This window comes from Cyprinus carpio, unplaced genomic scaffold (assembly GCF_018340385.1).
Source record: "Cyprinus carpio isolate SPL01 unplaced genomic scaffold, ASM1834038v1 S000006617, whole genome shotgun sequence".
NCBI classification, from domain to species: domain Eukaryota; kingdom Metazoa; phylum Chordata; class Actinopteri; order Cypriniformes; family Cyprinidae; genus Cyprinus; species Cyprinus carpio.
The window spans coordinates 925114-946572 of NW_024879255.1; the positions used below are offsets into that span (position 1 = coordinate 925114).

The 21459-nt window shown below is 40.4% G+C and overlaps 1 protein-coding gene across 6 annotated transcripts in view; it reads right to left on the reverse strand.

Moving 5' to 3' along the window:
* The window catches only part of LOC109078806 (serine/threonine-protein kinase PAK 3), a 323688-nt gene that overhangs the window by 208237 nt on the left and 93992 nt on the right, over nt 1–21459 (reverse strand). For all 6 annotated transcript variants that reach the window (XR_006159614.1, XR_006159613.1, XM_042754946.1 and 3 more), the window contains exons 2-3: nt 19986–20176; nt 18603–18703 (exon numbers count right to left, since the gene is read on the reverse strand). Coding sequence is in view for 4 of the 6 variants with exons in the window: in XM_042754946.1 (XP_042610880.1) it covers nt 18603–18703; nt 19986–20154 (270 nt within the window). In the remaining 2 variants the exon portion in view is untranslated. The remainder of the gene's footprint in view (nt 1–18602; nt 18704–19985; nt 20177–21459) is intronic.

A 21459-nucleotide genomic window follows, 5' to 3' on the forward strand; every position in this document is an offset into this window, starting at 1 on the left:
ATGTTTGATGAGCCTAACTGGATGGTGAAATTGTGATGAAACGATGGGTTTGCTGGAACCACAAGCAGTTTTGTCTTGGCATGGTTGAGTTGAAGGTGATGGTCCTTCATCCAGCAAGAAATGTCTGTTAGACAAGCTGAGATGCGAGCAGCTACCATCGGCTCATCAGGATGGAATGAGAGGTAGAGTTGAGTGTCATCAACATAGCAGTGGTATAAAAGGCATGTTTCTGAATGACAGAACCTAATGATGCCATGTAGACAGAGAAGAGAAGTGGTCCAAGAACTGAGCCCTGAGGCACCCCAGTAGTTAGATGTTGACACTTGGACAACTCACCTCTCCAAGATACTTTGAAAGAACTATCTGATAGGTAAGACTCAAACCACTGGAGTGCAGTTCCTGAGGTTCCCTTACGCCAGTAGGGTTTACAGGAGGATTTGGTGGTCAACAGTGTCAAAAGCAGCAGACAGATCAAGCAAGATAAGTATTGAAGATTTGGATTCCGCTCTTGCCAGTCTTAGTGCTTTAATAACTGAGAGCAAGTATACGAGCCTGTCTAAATGTTGAGGTAAAAAACACCAGTATGGAGGGATATGTTAATGATGTGAGTGAGTGCAAGTACAACTACAAGAGAAATGGCTTGAAGGAGATGAGATGGAATAGGATCAAGTGGACAAGTAGTAGGATGATTAGAAAGGATGAGTTTGGAGACTTCTGCCTCAGAGAGTGAAGAGAAGGATGTGAATGAGTCTATGTTTGAGGCGAGATGTGCTTGACGGATTGTGGTGTGGAAAATTATGCACTGATGTTTTTAATTTTATTAATGAAAAACGTGGCAAAGTCGTCAGCTATTAGAGTTGATGCAGGAGGGGGAGGAGGAGGAGGACAAAGGAGTGAGGAAAATGTTTTAAAAAGCATGCGAGAGTTAGATGATTTGTTAATTTTGTTATGGTAGTATGTCCTTTTAGCAGTGGAGACATTAGCAGAGAAGGAAGAGAGGAGTGACTGATACACATTAAGGTCAATAGTATTTTTTGGATTTGCACCACACCCTTTCAGCAGCTCTAAGCTTAGAACGATGTTCGCGTAGAACATCAGATAACCAAGGGGCAGAAGGGGTGGTACGGGCTGGCCTGGAAGACAAGGGGCAAACAGTGTCTAAACAAGATGTAAGAGAGGAGCAGAAAGTATTAGTAGCACTGTTAGTATCAAAAGATGCTAACAGTTTAGGGGAAGGAAGCGAAGATGAAACCATAGCAGATAGCCGGGAGGATGAGAGTGAGCGTAGGTTACGTCGAAAGATGACATGTGGAGGGGTAAGTGATGTGTGAAGGACCATGTTGAGGTTAAAAGTGAGGAGGAAGTGATCAGAGGTGTGCAGTGGAGTAACAAGTACATAATCAGTGGAGCAGTGTAAATTTATGTCACTGCCAAAACTTTTGGCCATGACTGTATATATAATGTTATTCACATTATATTTAACCTGCAACAACATTATGAACATTTATATTGATAAGTTTGGTCATTAACATTTAAAGTTCATCATTATGCAAACAGATAGGGAAAGTTCTCGGCATTAAAAGACCCGCAAATGGCAGATCAACATTTTACTTTATTCCTTTCCGACACGGTGGAAAATTAAATTAAACGAAATGTGGAGGATGTTAACTTCTGAAAAGATAGTTGACAGGGCAGTTTAAACGGTGATGGGATGCTTGTAACTAGGTGATATTAAATTACATGTTTTGATCTTGCCACCACACAGTCATATGGTTCATGGAGCTCTCAATAGTTCCAAACAACTGCCAATCAATCTGAATGGGTTCAAGCAATTAGACAGCGGTTTCACTATATTTGCATTTTCTGGTAAATATTAACACATAATGTGCATTGATTACTACGCTGACTACACTTTACAGTAGCATTTTATTCCGAGGAATGATAAAGAGACAACCTTAATGTGTTCTCATACTTCTTGGCAGTCAAATGTGACAGAACACCTTAAGTTTCTATCAATTAAATAATTTTACTAATCCATTTTGAGGAGATTTTTGTTACAAAATAAATATGTGTTAAATAATATGTTTAGTAATTAGTAATAGTAATTATGAATGACCATTTAATGTATAATATTTTCTAAGTGTATTGTATATGTTTATTACTTTTTATTACAATTAGTGTAGTATTTAAGGTTAAAATAGAGAAAACGTTTTTAAATTCCATTGCAAAGAGGCAAAGTAGAAGCATTTGGTAGCCAGAAAAAAATTATGTGCATATGCAATGCCATGGTTTAATCACTAAATGCCTGTATGCCTGTTTATTAAATATACATGCATAGAGCTGTTCAGAGTCACTTTACAAGCTTCATTTGAGAAAAAAATACTAAAATATTTAAAGTACCATTTCCATGGTAATGCAATGTCCAATTTCAAAATGGTTTTCACAGGATGAATTTTGAAGTTTTAAAGGGATACTCCACCCCAAAATGAAAATTTTGTCATTAATCACTTAACCCCAACAGAGGAGAATGCTGACAAAGGAATTGTTGAATAAAGTCTGTTGGAGAGACTTTAGGACTGTTCTGATCAGGTAATGGATGAGTAAACCCCCCTGGGTGCCGGTCAGAGCACCAATAATGAGGAGGCAGGTGATTAGCTTTCAATGGTGTATTAGTAGAGAAAAGGAAGGCCCACAGATGTACAATCAAAGGTGTAGATAGTCTGCAAAAAAATAAATACAATAAAGAAATGAATAAACTAAAGATATATATAAACAACAGTAACATTTACTGAACACAGTTAAATAAAGGGAGACCAGTTAAATGAAGGGAACACACAGTTAAATGACGGGAGAACATAAATCTCCCATATATGAATAGAATCATGGCACATATGAATAACATTTACATAAACAGAACGCTAATCACTCGATTGTTCTTGTAGCAGATTAACAGAACAACATCACATTGTTAAGACATCATAACACTGATTTACATCTTTAAAATCATACATTAAATAATATTCCCGATCGGAAAACACTAAAGAACGATCGTCATGTCTAGGCATGTTTATATGGAACAAACGCTTATAACACTGTAGCGATCACTGCTAACACAAATATAAATAAAATAGGCTTACTTTGTGGTCAGTGACTAACACCTTGATATTAAATCTGCAACAATCGCCACAAACAAACTGGAAGCATCATCCTTGCAGCTGATGGCTTGGACAGCTCACACGGACACAGCAAACAGCGGCAACTCATCAAACTACAATGCCCCCTAACGTCGGACTATAACAATTCCGGTTTCATAATAAAAGTCCCTCTTACAGGAGCCTTTAATACAGCCGCCCCCAAAGAGGCGGAGCTTCTTTGCTTCCATGAAAGGCGACTTAACTAGTCAGTGTTGGGGCATTAAGTCCATCCTTTGGTAAGGCCGGCAAGATGACCAGGCGAGCTACCAGTCGGGTATATAAACTTGACCCTTTATCAACACACATCAGCTGATCTGATATGACCAGCTGGGCTTTGGTGAGTCTTGATCACTTGTCCTACAGGCCATGAGCTTCGCGGTAGTTTGGGGTCTACAATGACAACAAATGTCTGTTCCTTTAGGCTGGGAGGAAAGGCTTGCCATTTCTGCCGGGTTTGGAGGCTAGGGAGGTAGTCCCATATGAACCTGGACCAGAATCGGTCTGCTAGGACCTGAGAATGTCTCCAGTGCCGGCGACTTAATATCTCTGATTCTGTATAAACAACTTGCGGTAGAGATCCATTGGGCCGCCCCATGAGGAGACTATTTGGAGTTACTGGGTCAGCATCTGCCACGTCTGACGACACGTATCCTAAAGGTTTTGAATTAAGGATGGCCTCCACTTCCAGCAAGACCGTCAGTACCCTCCTCTGGTACTGACTGTGCACCCAAAACTGTATAGAAGGCAGATTTAACTGATCTCACTTCCCTCTCCCAAACTCCACCAAAATGAGGGGCCGATGAAGGATTAAAGTGGAAGTGGATCCTATGGCAGGCAAGATGACCCTGTATGTCAGGAACCAGGAACCCCCCCCCCACCCCGCGGAAGTTCATACCTCGATCTGACCATAATTCTGCTGGTGTTCCTCTCCTCGCAACAAACCTTCTTAAAGCCATGATGAATGAGTCGGTATTCAGGCTAGGGAGTAGGTCTAAATGGACAGCGCTTCTCTGTACGTCTTCCAATTTTGACTAACAGGGGGCCAAAGCAGTCCATTCCGCAAGAATAGAAGGCAGGTTTGTATAGCTGAAGGCGTGCCACAGGTAGATCCGACATCTTAGGGATTGTTGGTTGGGCCCTCCAACGTTGACATTCTGGGCAGTCACATTGAAACCGGCGAACAGCTTCGCGGCCTCGGAGAATCCAATAGTATCTCCGTATTTCCCCAAACAACCGTTCTGATCCAGGATGATGCAACTGGTCATCATAATGCTGAATAATCAAACGAGTGACAGGGTGGTTAGGATCCAGAACCAGAGGATGTAAAATGGAGTCCTCGATGCCTGCAGTTCTCCGCAAACGACCTCCCACCCTTATCAGATCACTGGACGGATCCATTTCAGGGGCTAGGGTAACTAATCGACTCCCGGACTTAACTGGCTTCCCAGTCTCTAATAGTTTATAATCCTCAGGGAAAGATTCCTGCTGAACCTGTTTGAGGATATGGAACTCAGCCTGGTGGTAATCCTCAGCCTCTGGAGAAGTCCCTGGAGCCAAGTTGACCCAAAATTCTTGAGCAGTGACATCCAATAGTTCTTGCCAGGTGTTGTAATTCCATCCACTAATCTTACCAGATGAGAGAGTAAAGGTACTGATCCCACAGAAGGTAGATTTCCGTAATTCAACCTGGTCTTCCTTGGTTTCAGTCTTAGGGATTACTGGCCATTCCTTGGGATCTTGGAGGAGGAAAGGGGGTCCTTGAGACCACAGCAAGGTTTGGCACAGCAAGGTATTGGAGAGGTCTTCCCTTCGTGAGGTCATCTGCGGGGTTGTCTGCAGAACCGGGAACACTTCCCATAACACCTGATGTACTTGCTACATCGTTAGAAGAATGGCATCTACGCTCATATTAGTCTGTTTCTCTCTTATTCCGAGGTCACCGTGGCCACCAGATCCAGTCTGTATCCAAGTCAGATGGTCACTGCAGTCACCCGGATCCAGCATGTATCCAGCCCAGATGGTGGATTAGTACCTAGAAAGGACCTCTACAGCCCTGAAAGACAGCGGAGACCAGGACTAGAGCCCCAGAGACAGATCCCCTGTAAAGACCTTGTCTCAGACGACCACCGGGACAAGACCACAGGAAACAGATGATTCTTCTGCACAACCTGACTTTGCTGCTGCAGCCTGGAATTTAACTGCTGGTTTCGTCTGGTCAGAGGAGAACTGGCCCCCCCAACTGAGCCTGGTTTCTCCCAAGGTTTTTTTCTCCATTCTCTCACTGATGGAGTTTTGGTTCCTTGCCGCTGTCACCTCTGGCTTGCTTAGTTGGGGACACTTCATTTACAGCGATATCGTTGACTTGATTGCAAATTATTGCACAGATACCATTTAAACTGAACTGAGCTGCATGATGACATCACTGAATTCAATGATGAACTGCCTTTAACTGTCATTTTGTATTATTGACACACTGTTTTCCTAATTAATGTTGTTCAGTTGCTTTGACGCAATCTTTTTTGTTTAAAGCGCTATATAAATAAAGATGACTTGACTTGACTTGACTTACATGATGCCAGGAACACTTCTCTGTCAGCTCCTGGATCTCAGCCATTCTGTTCCCCACAAAGACTCTGTAACGGCAGGAGTCAGAATTCAACCACTGGAGGACCGTAGCAGAGTCTGTCCACGGGGAAATAGATTTGATTGGTAGGGTTAACTCTGTCTCCAGTAACTTAGCCAGCTGTGCCGCAACTAGACTACCACAGAGTTCCAGTCTTGGAATGGAGTGAGCTCGTTTAGGAGTGACACGAGAGTGTGCTATAATGAAGGACAGGTAGGTCTGACCATTCTGATCAGTAGTGCAGAGGTAGGCCACCGCTCCATATGCCTGCTCAGAGGCATCCGAGAAGATATGTACCTCATGGGTGACTCCATCCCTCACAACTTCAGGAGGAACATAAGACCGGGGAAAGGAGATCGTCCTCCCATGCATTCCAGGACTGGAGGAGCTCAGGTGGTAGGTTGGGGTCATCCCACCCTCTCGGCTTGTTCCACAGCTGCTTAATGATGACTTTTGCTCAAGTGGAATAAGGTAGAAGCCATCCCAGGGAGTCATACTGGGTAGCTAGGACCTTATAGACATTCCTTAAAGTTGGAGTCTCATAGATCACAGGTCGGTGTTTGTAGGACAAAGTGTCCGTCTGCCAGTTCCAGCTCAGACCCAGTGTTGATTCAGGGATGTCAGACTTCTCCTGCGTCAACACTTGCAGCTTGTCCATGGGAAGGTAGGTGACTCAGCACAGGATCATTGCAGGCCCACTGGCAAATTTCTAATCCAGCTTCGGAAAGGATATTCCGTAGTCGATCAATCAAGTCCTTAGCTTCATCTGCAGTAGGCAGGCTCTCCAGGCAGTTATCGACTTAGAAACACCTCTCCACTGAGAATCTAATTGTCTCATCCGTCAGGGTATTCCCGCACGTGACTCTGTAGTGCATAGGAGGCACAACAAGGACTGGAGGTTGTGCCAAAGGGTAATACCTGCCACTCAAGAATTCTGGGTGCCTCATTCATCTTCAGGTCCCACCAAAGGAATCGGAATAGAGGACGGTCCTCAGGTATAAGGCGAACCTGATGGAACATCGCCTTAACCCTCTGGAGTCTAAGGGTATTTTTGGGGCCTGGAGAAGTTTTGTCATGCCCTGACATTTGTGCTTTTTTCAGTTTCTTATAAATATCTAAATGGCTAAAGTCTAATCTCACTGTAATCAGCACAAACTGGGCTATAATAATATGTAAGCAGCATGTATGTACATGATTGTGTTTTTGAGAAAAAAAATGTTATGCGTGGTTAGTGAAAAACTAAAAATGTTAAATCACTTGAATAAGGCAATAAAACACATATAGAAAATTGGTTCCCAGGAATTTTGAGAACTGGAGCTTGTAGCCTAGAATTTTTTTTTTTCTAAATGATGTGAAAATCATCTTGTTTACTCACTTACAGAAAACAATATATTGATTTAAATTTTCTAAAACACTTTTTGTTGGTAAAAGTCATATGCGAGTAGGCGTCAACTATCATGAATTCACACCTGAGAAGACAAAGGCCTGCATAATGAGCTGCATAATGAGCCATTCAGTCAGCTGTGTCACTGAGAGGGATGAGTTACAAGAAAGAATGTGAGGACAAAATAAATGTATATAATTTTATGTTTGTAGTTTATTTAGAATACATTTAATTATCCCACAACATAATTTAATATTCACTTGTGAGTGCAGTTAAACAGTTTATTAGGAACAATCAAAGCTGACTTTCAAATTGAATTTTTTGCATCATTACTCCAGTCACACAATCCTTCAGAAATCCTTTCAACAATCTTATTTTCTACAAAAAAACATTTATTGTTATTATTATCATTATTATTATTATTATTATTATTATTATTATTATTATTATTATTATTATTATTATTATTAATGTTGAAAAGAGCTGAGAATATTTTTTTCAGGTTTTTTAGGGGGGATAAATTGAAAGAACAGCATTGTTTATTACATATGTTACAGTTACATTTATTGTTACATTTATATTATTTACATCAAGCTTTTGAATGGTATAGTAGTGTATATTGTTATTGAAACTTCATAATATTTCACTTGATTATACATTTAGTCAGGAATTATAGTTTGGAAAAAGTCTTTGGAAAAAGTCCAACTAGTAAAATGTTTACACGTTATGTGAAAAACTAGTACAAGTATATAAATAAATAAGAGACTAACTCATGTTTATGATCTCTGCTGAATAAAGTGCTTCATTCTTTTTTCTGAGGAAATCCAAATCTCAAATCCTCAACCACATCACATCTTTTTGGGGTGAATTATGTCTTACTCCTCTCATCGCGAAGCAAACAGTAAAATAAAAAAAACTTGAAGAACAATCTCGCTGCGTTGTCTTCTGTTGTGTGGGCGTATTCAAAAGCCGCGCGCTTCAGTGAAACATTTGAATCTCAAAAGTGCGCTCGGCGCGGGGGCGTGGTCGCATTAGAAGATAATGAAGGGAGACGTGAAAAACGGACATAGCGTTGTTTTCATATGGATTACTTTATCACAGAATATTTGTTTTCAGCAGCACTTGTTTAGTTTAAAAGTAGACATGTCAGGCTTTCTATAGATATCTCTCTCGTGTCTCTTCGTTGAGTATTCACGGAGTTACAGTTCATTTTAATGACGCATTTGTAACTGAAGATCAGCGCAGACAAAGGCTGCAGACAGCACTCCTTGTTTGTTATCTTTATTTTATAAGTGCACAAAGTTTTGTTGTTATTATGTCTGTATACAAAAAAAGTAGACCCTTTACAGATTCGATTGATGTATTGCTGTTATCTGTACGATCAAAACTGAAAGTGTAATTTAAGTTCTTTTCGGGGTTATCAGGAGAAAATACCCCAAAACGCGTATACGCGTTAATCGACTCCAGAGGGTTAATATCCCTCTCACTGCCACAGGATGTTCTCTGAAACGGATAAGGATGCCCAATAGTGAGGCCCCGAGAGTGGGTCCTGGCAGCAGGTACTGATTAAGGCTTTGTCATTGATACTGATAGGAGCAGTTAAAGACAAGGCGGAACTTCCCATTGGGACTAATGAGATGGTGGGGGATGTACCAGCATTCATCTGAATTAGGTATAGTGTCAGTCACCTTCCTAACAGCTCCTGTCTCAATAAGTTTCCTCATCTCCTCTTTATAGACCTCAGCTTTGACAGGCTCCTTCAGCAGATGCCTCTCCACACTGCAAATGGTAGGTAGGACTGATTCTTTAGGTGCATTCAACAAAGGCATGTCCTTTCGCCGCAGTAGGGGTGTAGCCAACCTGTTGATTCTCTCCATTTCCAGGGTGAGAGTCTTATGGTCAAGCATCTGAAGAGCCTCCTGATCCTGCTTGGATCTGCTTGCCTCTTTGCCCTCCCACTGTGGAATCATATCCAACTGCCACAGTCGTTGAACATTCTGAAGGAGTTCATCCTGAATTGGAGCCACGGAGGTTAGCAGACATTGCTGTGGGGTAGGAGGACAGCCCATGGACCCTGGAGTGTCCAACCTAGGCGTGTGTGAACTGCAGCTGGTGCACCCGGGCCGCCCCATCGAACAGGCTCTGTTGAGGTTATGAGATGGGGCTGATCTGAACCGATGAGAAGTAAAGGTTGGACATCAGTGAGTGGACGGAGGGGAATACCACGCAGATGTCTGTACTTCTGTTGTAGCTGTTCTACTGGTAAGACTGGCGTGACAGGTTAAGACGATCAGCTGTGAAGGCATGATTGATCTTATAACTGGTCTGAGGTTTAAAGAGGGGAGAGACTTGAAAGGAAATAGAACAACCATGAATGACCTGAATATCATCTCTCACTGTCCTCAATGGAATATTTTCTGGGTTACCCTGAATCCCTAAGGCTTTAACTGCAGTGGAGAGTAGAATGGTTCTCTCTGACCCATCGTCAAAAAGAGCGAAGGTGTCCATGGATCGATCTTCATAATGCAGATTCACTGGAACCACTTTGAGCATAACTCGTCCTTTGACAAAGGGTTTATCCAGAAAGAACCTATCTGGGGAGGAATTTGTTAGGCAGCTCTTCTCCATGTTAGCTGGATCCTCCTTTGGGGATGGACTAACATTCACCTCATGGAGAGGGGGGAGATGGGTACCCTGGCAGATGTTGCAGGGCTTTTTAAGGTCACACTGAGCAGCATGGTGTGCCCTGGCACAGCGCTAACAACGGTTGTTACTGCGAATCCAAGTCCTGACCTGGTCTGAGGTAAGCTTAGCGAAGGAGGCACACTGGCTCAGGTAACGCTCAGTCTTATCATAGAAAGGACAATAACGTTTCACTTTGGCAGGCTTGGTCTGTGAAACAGGACCTTTATGATGGACTCCATGTAGGATGGTCACAGTTCTCTTCCCTGAATCAGATTTTGCATGTGAACCCTTGGACATCGGCTCAGTATCATAACTGTGGCACCAAGTTTCGTAACGAAGCCAGTTTGAAAGATCAATCAGATTAGGGGTTGTGCCAGGTTGGCGGAACATATGTCGACGAAACTCAGCTCGCTGCTCAGGGGGTAGCTTACTCAGGAGGCGTGCGACGTGGGACCCACAACTCAACTCCAGCTCACCATCACGTACCAGAGTTCTCAATAGGCCCACTAGTGACTGCACTTGGAGAGCAAGCCTCTGGAAGGCTGAGATATCACCTCTCTTTATGTCAGGACTCTCAAGGACACTAGCAATCTCCCTTAAAGCTAGCTGATGTGGTTGACCAAATTTATCATGAAGCGCTGCCATCGTATCAGTGAATGGAGTTGGTGAGTTAAGATAAGCATCTGCTATCATTCTAGCCTCCTCCAGCTTAAGGTGATCCACTAAGATCTGATATTTGAAAAGTTCAGTCCCATCTGGGGGAGGCAGGTTCTCCAGAGCTATCCGGAGCCAAGCAAACTCACCAGGATCAGACCGGCTGAACTTAGGAATGGTAAGAAAAACTCCCCGGTATAAATATTCAGACCTAGAATGAGGTGCTACAGAACATAGGCCGGGCTCTGCCTTTGGTGCAAAGGATGGAGGATTCAAATGAGTAGGTACTGAACTGAATCGTGAAGAAACAGGCACGGTCGTGCGGTTAGCAGGTAAGGGCATGGCCGCAGATGTGAGTAACTCTCAAAGCTCTTTAGGGGTAGGAGGTGGGGGAAACCCACAAGAGTCAGGAGCATAAGGCTTAGGAGGGCATGTTTCAGTAGCCGGGAACACAAAGGAATACTTTCTATTCTCTAGCATCACTGGGTGGTAAACAGTGGCGCCCGTGTCAGAGAGTGTAAGGTCACCCACCTGGTTCATCCAGTCAACGTCAGTCTCAGGCCAGGGTGGTGGGGGAAGATCAGCAAAATTTCCCTCATCCGCGAAAGGTGTGGATTCATACGGCCTCACAGGAGGACTGGATAGCTGCAATGCCGGTGGCTGTGCTGATGAGAGATTCTGGCCTCTGGTTAGACTAAGGTCAGTTCGAAGTGACTGAGCAACTTAAACTAATTCTATGACTTCCGCACGGACTTCTCTCAGCTCCCTCAGGTCTGCTTGGAAAGCCTGATGAGTCTGAATTAGGTGTGCATGCTCATGACGCAGGTGCTCTAATTCACTGTCGTTTGCAAAGGAAATGAAACCAGCCGGGTCTGACTCTGGTATACTGTACTTCATACTGCTGAAGGTGAGCTGGTGGACGAGTATGGCGTTTAGGACGAGCACCACTAACAATCTCCTCATCAGGATCCATCATGTCAAAAGGGAATACTCATCCGGCTCGAAGGACCAATTTGTTGGAGAGACTTTAGGACTGTTCTCATCAAGTAATGGATGAGTAAACCCCCCTGGGTGCCTGTCAGAGCACCAATAATGAGGAGGCAGGTGATTAGCTTTCAATGGTGTATTAGTAGAGAAAAGGAAGGCCCACAGATGTACAATCAAAGGTGTAGACAGTCTGCAAAAAATAAATACAATAAAGAAATGAATAAACTAAAGATATATATAAACAATAGTAACATTTACTTTTACATAATGAAAGCAAAGCATTCATAATATTCACATAATTGGCATTTCTCTACTGAACACAGTTAAATGAAGGGAGACCAGATGTTTCACAGAAAACTACAAGTCATGAGTGATCATTTGTCCCTATGAACATAAATCTCCCATATATGGATAGAATCATGGCGCTTATGAATAACATTTACATAAACAGAACGCTAATCACTCATTTGGTCTTGTAGCAGATTACACAATATATAATATTCCCGATCGGAAAACACTAAAGAACGATCATTACTGGAAATGTATAATATAGCATGTTTATATGGAACAAATGCATATAACACTGTAGCGATCACTGCTAACACAAATATAAATAAAATAGGCTTACTTTGTGGTCAGTGACTAACACCTTGATATTAAATCTGCAACAATCGCCACAAACAAACTGGAAGCATCTTCCTTGCAGCTGATGGCTTGGACAGCTCACACGAACACAGCAAACAGCGGCAACTCATCAAACTACATTGCCCCCTAACGTTGGACTATAACAATTCCGGTTTCATTATAAAAGTCCGCCTTACAGGAGCCTTTAATACAAAGTCATTATTTTTGTTTTCTTTGCTTACAAAAAGTGTTCCCGTCGCTTCATATAACCCAGATTGCACATCTGATGGCAGATGGAGTATTCTGACAATGACTTTTAGACCTTTTATTGACCTTGACACTGTTATTTACTTGATAGTCACAAGCCTCCCGGTTTTCATCCAAAATATCTTAAATTGTGTTCTGAAGACGAACAAAGCTTTTATGGGTTTGGAACAACATGGGGGTAAGTGATTAATGACAAAATTTTCATTTTGGGGTGGAGTATCCCTTTAAGCTTTTAAATTATATATAAATTATGATGGTTATTAAAACATGTGATAGGGAAAAAAGAACTCCTGTTATGATGTATATGTTTTGAGGTGAACTCTAGTCATTAATTAATCTATTACTGTTTCTACATAATTTTTGAAAAACAAACAGTGGTAAAATATCTATTTAGGAGTCTTAGACCTTTCCAACGATATATCGTTTGTCATGATTAGATTAGGATTTAATTGTAATATATTGAAGTAAACTTAGGCATCCCATTGGCGGGACAGTAGTCTCAGCCTCAGACACGGAACGGAACATTGGCTAAATGTCTGATGCATATGGCACACAAAAGTGGAAACAATTCAGGAGTTTCAAAGTCATCATCAGATTGGTTGAATTATATAGGATTATATAGGAAAGAAAAAAGCTGTTGTGTCTACAACTGTAACGACGAGTGCTTATCAGGATCAACTAAACGCTGGATTTTCAAAAGTATGTGAAATATTTAAAGTTCGCAGCACAGAATCTTTAAAATACATCTGAGAGTTTTACACACCGGTCCGTTATTGAGGCAACATTTCTACGCCCCAAAACGTTATGCTGAAATGAAACAAACTGTGATTGTCAAATGGCCTTATGGGCGGGCCTTGGCCAATGAAAGCTGCCATGGATTCCAGACCTTTAGCCGTCAGTCTGAAGTAGGGATGCACGATAATATCGGCACAACATCGGTATCGGTCGATAAAAGCTTAAAATGACCATCATCGGCATCGGCCGATATGAATATGTCTGCCGATGAGCCAAACCGATAGGGGGGCGTGTTTCATGTGCGCGCGCGCGACGACCATGAACGTAGCTTGAGCGCCAAAAACTTAAACTTACAACATGTCAGCTGTGTGGAGGCATTTCGAGATCTGTCAAACAGATAACAAAGTTGCTATCTGCAATCTTTGTAAAGCACAAGTGATGCGAGGAGGCGTAAAACAACAGTCTTTCAACACTACAAATATGATTACACATCTTAAAAGCCGTCATCCTGAGCAGCACCAAGACTTTTTAAAAAGTAAGACGGAAAAAATGCTGGCAAAAACCCATCAGCAGCCTCTACTTCAGTCCTTTGACAAAGCTAGAAAATACAGCAGCGACCACCCAAAGGTAAAAGATCTTAACGACAAAATAATTGAATTTATTGCTCTTGATAACCAGCCGTTTAGCGTGGTGGAAGATGTTGGCTTCAGGAGGCTAATGATGCACCTATATGCTATGCCTAGCCGGCGCTATTTTTCTGACGTGGCCTTACCTGAACTCCAGAGTGTTGTCGCCAGTCAAATTGAAAAGCTCCTTGCCGGCGCGTGTCACATTAGCTTCACCACGGACATTTGGACATCAAGCGTGAGTCCTGTAAGCATGTTGAGCCTCACTGCCCAGTGGATAGATGAAGATTTCACCCTTAAAAAAGCTGTCCTACACTCACAGGAATGCTCCGGTTCTCACACAGCAGCTGCAATTGCGTTCGCATTTGAAAGTATGTTTGGGAAATGGAAAATAGAAAGAGAACGAGTGCATGTCGTGCTACGTGACAATGCCCATAACATGGCTAAAGCTATGATGGAGTTTGGTGTGACAAGTCTACCATGCATGGCACACTCACTGCAACTGGCGGTGAATGACGGTGTCCTGTCTCAGCGCAGCGTGGCGGATGTTGTGGCCGTGGGAAGGAGAATAATTGGACATTTCAAACACTCCCAGCTGGCATACAGTCGACTGGCGGATGTACAGAAAGAGCTCGGAATGTCGGTAAAACGACTTCAACAAGATATCGCTACCAGATAGAATTCGACGTTTTATATGATGCGAAGCTTGGTCGAGCAGAAAAGGGCACTAGGTGCTTATGCCGCTGATTTCGAGCTTCCTGCAACTTTGACGGCAAATCAGTGGGGAATTATAGAAAATATGATCACACTTCTCTCGCCCCCTTTGAGCAGCTGACCAGAGATATAAGTTCTGCAGAGGCTTCTGCTGCTGATGTGATCCCCGCGGTTGTGGCACTGACACGACTGCTTGGCCGGCCGAGTGACACGGACAGAGGAGTGCAGACTACCAAAACTACCCTGCTGGAAGCCGTCAATCATCGCTTCAACGGTGTGCATTGTGAGGCACTTTATTCTGTTGCAACCATGCTTGATGCACGCTACAAAGACCGGTACTTTGACGAGGAAAAAAAGAGGAGTGCTCGCGACCTGTTGCTCAAAGTTTTGGATGACATGAGCGGCAGTGCAGATGCCAGCACAGAGGATCCCCCAGAGAAGAGGACCCGAACAGGATCACTGCTGGATATGTATGACGAAATTCTGGAGGAGAATGTCATGTTTGAGGAGCAAGACAAGACCGCGTCAGCGTCACAGGTAAGCGTAAAACATGCACAAATGTAGGTTATTATTTTAAAAAATATATATTTCACTTTTGAACCGAAAGCATCCTAATTAATGATGCGACTTTCGCTATTATTATTCTGCAATGTCATAACATAGATAATCGCCTATTTATTATCATAATTCGCTATGTTTACGGTAGTAATAATAAACGTGCAACTAATAAATCATTTGATTTCTGGAAAAAAAACGTTAGAGCTCTGTTAATGCCTAAAGCATAAAGTAAAAAATATATATATATATATCCGTAAGTAATATTTTGGTATTCTGTTACTTCATAGGTCATCTCATACCTGGCCGAACCCACAATTCCCAGGAACCACAGTCCATTGGAGTACTGGAAGTGCAACCAGGCCCGTTTCCCTGCCCTCGCTCTTGCTGCACGCAAGTACCTGTGTGCACCTTGCACAAGCGTTGACAGTGAACGGCTTTTTAGCGTTGCCTCTGATGTGATGGATGAAAGGAGAAATCGAATGGACGATGAAAAGGCAGAGATGCTCATTTTTCTTAAGAAAAACCTACCTCTGGTATTAAAAAAATAGCTGAACAGAAGCCTACCGGTCAGCCGAAGTTGTCACCCTAGTTAGTTGGACTGAAAAGGTTTGCACCACTCAAGTTCAAGTAAAGGATAAGATGTCCTTGTATTTTTTATTTTATTTTTTGTGGCTCACAAGATAATATGTGGAGCTTGGTTTTAAGTTTGATTATACTTTAAAGTGGGTCCTCAGGACTGAAGTGGAGGTCTGGACTACAGCTGCTTGTTTTGTGCACTTGAAGTGTTTTCTGTAAGTTTCAGTACAATGTCATGTTAACCACTATTGTTGGGGGAGCATTTGGTAGACCTGTTCCAGTAGGAAAAGATGTAAAAAAAATATTTGAAAATGTATTTGTATTTATTTTAATCTTAAGGACTGAAGTTTCAAAATCTAAACTTAAAAATAAAATGTTGCACTGGCATATCATTTATTCTCCAAGTGAAATAATTGACCTGTTTTTCAGGTGTGAATGTCTGTCTACATTTGTAAAATAATACATTCATGGTAGAATCAGTACAGAAGAGATACATGGATTTCTCTTCAGTAAAATTAAAGTTTTAATATATCAGGCGAAAAATTCGTATATATATCGGTATCGGCATCGGCCAAAATTATTTTGAAAATATCGGCATATCGAATAACGGCCAAAATCCAATATCGTGCATCCCTAGTCTGAAGGTCTGGCTACGCAAGACTAGTTAATTTATACAGTTCTATTTTGCAGCATTATATTTTACTGAATAACAAACTAACAAAATGCAATGTTTTGTAAATTATTATACAGGTACATCTCAATAAATTAAAATAGAATGTCGTGGAAAGGTTCATTTATTTCAGTAATTCAACTCAAATTGTGAAACTTGTGTATTAAATAAATGCAATGCACACAGACTGAAGTAGTTTAAGTCTTTATTTATTTTAATCGTGATGATTTTGGCTCACATTTAACAAAAACACACCAATTCACTATCTCAACAAATTAGAATACCTCATAAGACCAAAAAAAAAAAAAAAAAAAAAAAAACATTTTTAGTGAATTGTTGGCCTTCAGGAAAGTATGTTCATTTACTGTACATGTACTCAATACTTGGTAGGGGCTCCTTTTGCTTTAATTACTGCCTCAGTTCAGCGTGGCATGGATGTGATCAGTTTGTGGCACTGCTGAGGTGGTATGGAAGCCCAGGTTTCTTTGACAGTGGCCTTCTTATCTGCATTTTTTGGTCTCTTGTTTCTCATTTTCCTCTTGACAATACCCCAAAGATTCTCTATGGGGTTCAGGTCTGGTGAGTTTGCTGGCCAGTCAAGCACACCAACACCATGGTCATTTAACCAACTTTTGGTGCTTTTGGCAGTGTGGGCAGGTACCAAATACTGCTGTAAAATGAAATTAGCATCTTCAAAAAGCTGGTCAGCAGAAGGAAGCACAAAGTTCTCCAAAATTTCTTGGTAAACGGGTGCAGTGACTTTGGTTTGCAAAAAACACAACTGACCAACACCAGCAGATGTCATTGCCCCCCAAATCATCACAAACTGTAGAAACCTAACACTGGACTTCAAGCAACTTGGGATATCAGCTTCTCCACCCTTCCTCCAGACTCTAAGACCTTGGTTTCCAGATGAAATACGAAACTTGCTGTCATCTTAAAAGAGGACTTTGGACTACTGGGCAACAGTCCAGTTCTTCTTCTCCTTAGCCCAGGTAAGACGCCTCTGATATTGTCTGTGGTTCAGGAGTGGCTTAACAAGAGGAATAGGACAACTGTAGCCAAATTCCTTGACACATCTGTGTGTGGTGGCTTTTGATGCCTTGACCCCAGCCTCAGTCCATTTCTTGTGAAGTTCACTCAAATTCTTGAATCAATTTTGCTTGACAGTCCTCATAAGTCTGTGGTTCTCTCGGTTGGTTGTGCATCTTTTTCTTCCACACTTTTTCCTTCCATTCAACTTTCTGTTAACATGCTTGGATACAGTACTCTGTGAAAAGCCAGCTTCTTTGGCAATTAATGTTTGTGGTTTACCCTCCTTGTGAAGGGTGTCAATGATTGCCTTCTGGACAACTGTCAGATCAGCAGTCTTCCCCATGATTGTGTAGCCTAGTGAACCTAACTGAGAGACCATTTTGAAGGCTCAGGAAACCTTTGCAGGTGTTTTGAGTTGATTAGCTGATTAGCATGTCACCATATTCCTAATTTGGGGAGATAGTGAATTGGTGGGTTTTTGTTAAATGTTAGAGCCAAAATCATCACAATTAAAAGAACCAAAGACTTAAACAACTTCAGTCTGTGTACACTGAATTTATTTAATACACAAGTTTCACAATTTGAGTTGAATTACTGAAATAAATGAACTTTTCGATGACATTCTATTTTACTGAGATTTACCTGTTTTTTCATTTAATCACAATTTAAAATGTTTGATTAAATTATTAGTTTTATTCATTTTATTGAACACTTTTTTTTTTTTTTTTTGGATGATACATTTATATTAAATTATAAAACAAAATCCAGAAAAAAACATTAAAAAAGGAAAAAAAGAAAAAAAAGAGGAAAACTAGGGAAAAATAAAATACATTTCATGAGGCCCTAAATTCGAAGCTTACTGTGTGGAGTTTAACTGTAAACAAACAAGTTATGTTTACACTCATTCTCAAGGTCTAACAAACATGTGCAAAGCATTTCCTTTGCCATTAAAAGTAAATAAATATTGTTATAAAAATCAACATTGGGTAATAATCAATATGGGTAATAATAATAATAATAATAATAATAATAATAAGTTTGGCCACATCTCCCAGCCCTATTTACCATTATGGCACTGTTCTAAACATCTTCCTTATGGTTGCTGATTTTCATTACTAATGCTAATATCTAACATGTCAGTACATACACAACACACACACGTCAACTGTTATAAAAGGATATCATCCACATGAACCATTCATCACAGATAACAATGACTCTTAAACAAACATACACAAAACCTAAAACACCTGAGACTGGGCAAACTCACAGTGAATTCCCCCGTTACTGCATCAAAGCCTACGTGGATGGTGTGCTCAAAATCAGACGGCAGGGATATCTCTGGACGCTCTTTCTCTTTCTTTTTATTGGCTGTTGAATAGAGGAACAAATACACTTTTAGATTAGCCTATAAAAACAGAATTCAGTCTGAATGGTACAATACAGCACTTTGGCAGCTCTGCTGGTTTGCTTAGACCAGTGTAGATTATGCGGTAACACTTTACAATAAGGTTCCATTAGTTAATGTTAGTTGATGTATTAACTAACATGAACAAACAGCAAACAGTACATTTGTTACAGTACTTATTAATCTTTGTTAATGTTACTTAATGAAAATTTACCGTTCATGTTAATTCATAGTGCATTAACTAATGTTAACAAGCACAAATTTTGATTTTAATAATACATTAGTAAATTATGAAATTAACATTAACTAAGATTGATAAATGCTGTAGAAGTGTTGTTCATTATTAGTTCATGTTAACTAAAGCAGTTAACTAATGAACCTTATTGTAAAGTGTTACCGATTATCCTAGTAATTGCTGGTTTGCAGGACCAAAATAACAAGAGCTAGTAAATCTATCTTTAGATATGCAGCATTAAATTTCTGGTGAAACTGGCTAGAGAGAGATCTTATTGTTGAAGCTAGTTAAAGCAACATTTCAGCCAAATAATAATAATAATAAAAAGAAAAATTTAAATTTTCAAACCCATGTTTTTCTTTAATCCATACACAAATAAAAACATTTAACAAAATATCCAATCTGTTTCTACTATTAAAAGAAAATTAATGGAGACTAAAGCTGTTAAGTTCCATAAATGACAAACATTAAAAGCTATACTATACTGTATATTCCAAGTCTTCTGAGGTCATACGATAGCCCGTATGTTTAGTAGGGCTGGGTTTTGACGGATTGTAAAGTTGTACTCTCTCTTTTAACTTACCTTCGGATGTTTAGTAATGTCTATTTTGTGCTGAAACTGGTATTAATGTGGAGGAGATGATTAACTCATGTGCGCCTCGCGCTGCTGCTTCTGTTGAACTGAGGTGCTACAGCGATCTGTGACTCCAGATTAACTTTGTTTCATATTAAAGGACCAAAGCACAATGCTTATTTCAATATATTGGATAGGAAGTGCCCTTCAATGTTCCATCCATTAACTAAAAACAGGCTTGACTAATCAATTCTTGGTATTTAAGAATTGATATCGTGCCGTAAAAATGAGAATAGATTAATATCGAGATATCAATATTTTTTACCCAGCCCTAATGTTTAGATCTGTTTATACACATTCCACATATTTAATCTAGAATGAGCACAGAAAATGTGAAAGTGTACAGATTCTGTGCAGGGCAACTGGGTGCACATACTTTTGTCTCCCCCGGGAAAGATGGACCTGAGACGGGCTTTCTTGTTCTTCTCCTCTGGAGCCATTGGTAGTGGTTTTGAACTGTGTACTGAGGAAGGGTCACGGGAATTACTGTTCATTCTCAAAGGGGGAGCAGGTGGCTTTTCTTCAATATCAACACTATCGGACATCTTTATTTGCACTCACTATGGCCTGCAAAGAGAGAAAGAGAGAGCTTTTATAAAGTCTATCTTTAAAATATACAGGTGCATCTCAATAAATTAGAATGTCGTGGAAAAGTTAATTTATTTCAGTAATTCAACTCAAATTGTGAAACTCGTGTTTTAAATAAATTCAATGCACACAGACTTCAATTCAATGCCTCTGACGTTGTCTGTGGTTCAGAAGTGGCTTAACAAGAGGAATACGACAACTGTAGCCAAATTCCTTGAGATGTCTGTGTGTGGTGGCTCTTGATGCCTTGACCCTAGCCTCAGTCCATTCCTTGTGAAGTCCACTCAAATTCTTGAATCAATTTTGCTTGACAATCCTTATAAGGCTGCGGTTCTCTTGGTTGGTTGTGCATCTTTTTCTTCCACACTTTTTCCTTCCACTCAACTTTCTGTTAACATGCTTAGATACAGCACTCTGTGAACAGCCAGCTTCTTTGGCAATGAATGTTTGTGGCCTACCCTCCTTGTGAAGGGTGTCAATGATTGCCTTCTGGACAACTGTCAGATCAGCAGTATTCCCCATGATTGTGTAGCCTAGTGAACCTAACTGAGAGACCATTTTGAAGGCTCAGGAAACCTTTGCAGGTGTTTTGAGTTGATTAGCTGATTGGCATGTCACCATATTCTAATTTGGGGAGATAGTGAATTGGTGGGTTTTTGTTAAATGTGAGCCAAAATCATCATAATTAAAAGAACCAAAGACTTAAACAACTTTCTGTGTGCACTGAATTTATTTAATACACGAGTTTCACAATTTGAGTTGAATTACTGAAATAAATGAACTTTTCCACGACATTCTAATTTATTGAGATGCACCTGTATGGTCTATGAAAAACAATATGAATATTTGGTAAACATTTCACAATAAGTTCCTATACATTAGCCAATGCATTAGGTATCATGAACTAACAAAGAACAAAGACTTTACAAAAATAATAATCAACAATTTTGATTATTCTTGATATATATATATATATATATATATATATATATATATATATATATATATATATATATATATATATATATATATATATATATATTTATTGAATGAATTATCTTAAAATATAAGAATAATTAAAAATGTTTACTATTCTGTTACAATGTACAAGTTTTATTGTAAATTGTTATGTGAAACACTAGATGACCTTTTACATTTGATAAAATGTGCAGATCATAACTTGTGCAAGCTTTGTGGAACATTGTATCCCAAAAATGCAGCACCCTCAACATGATCTTCCTTTTCCAAAAACCCTGAACCCA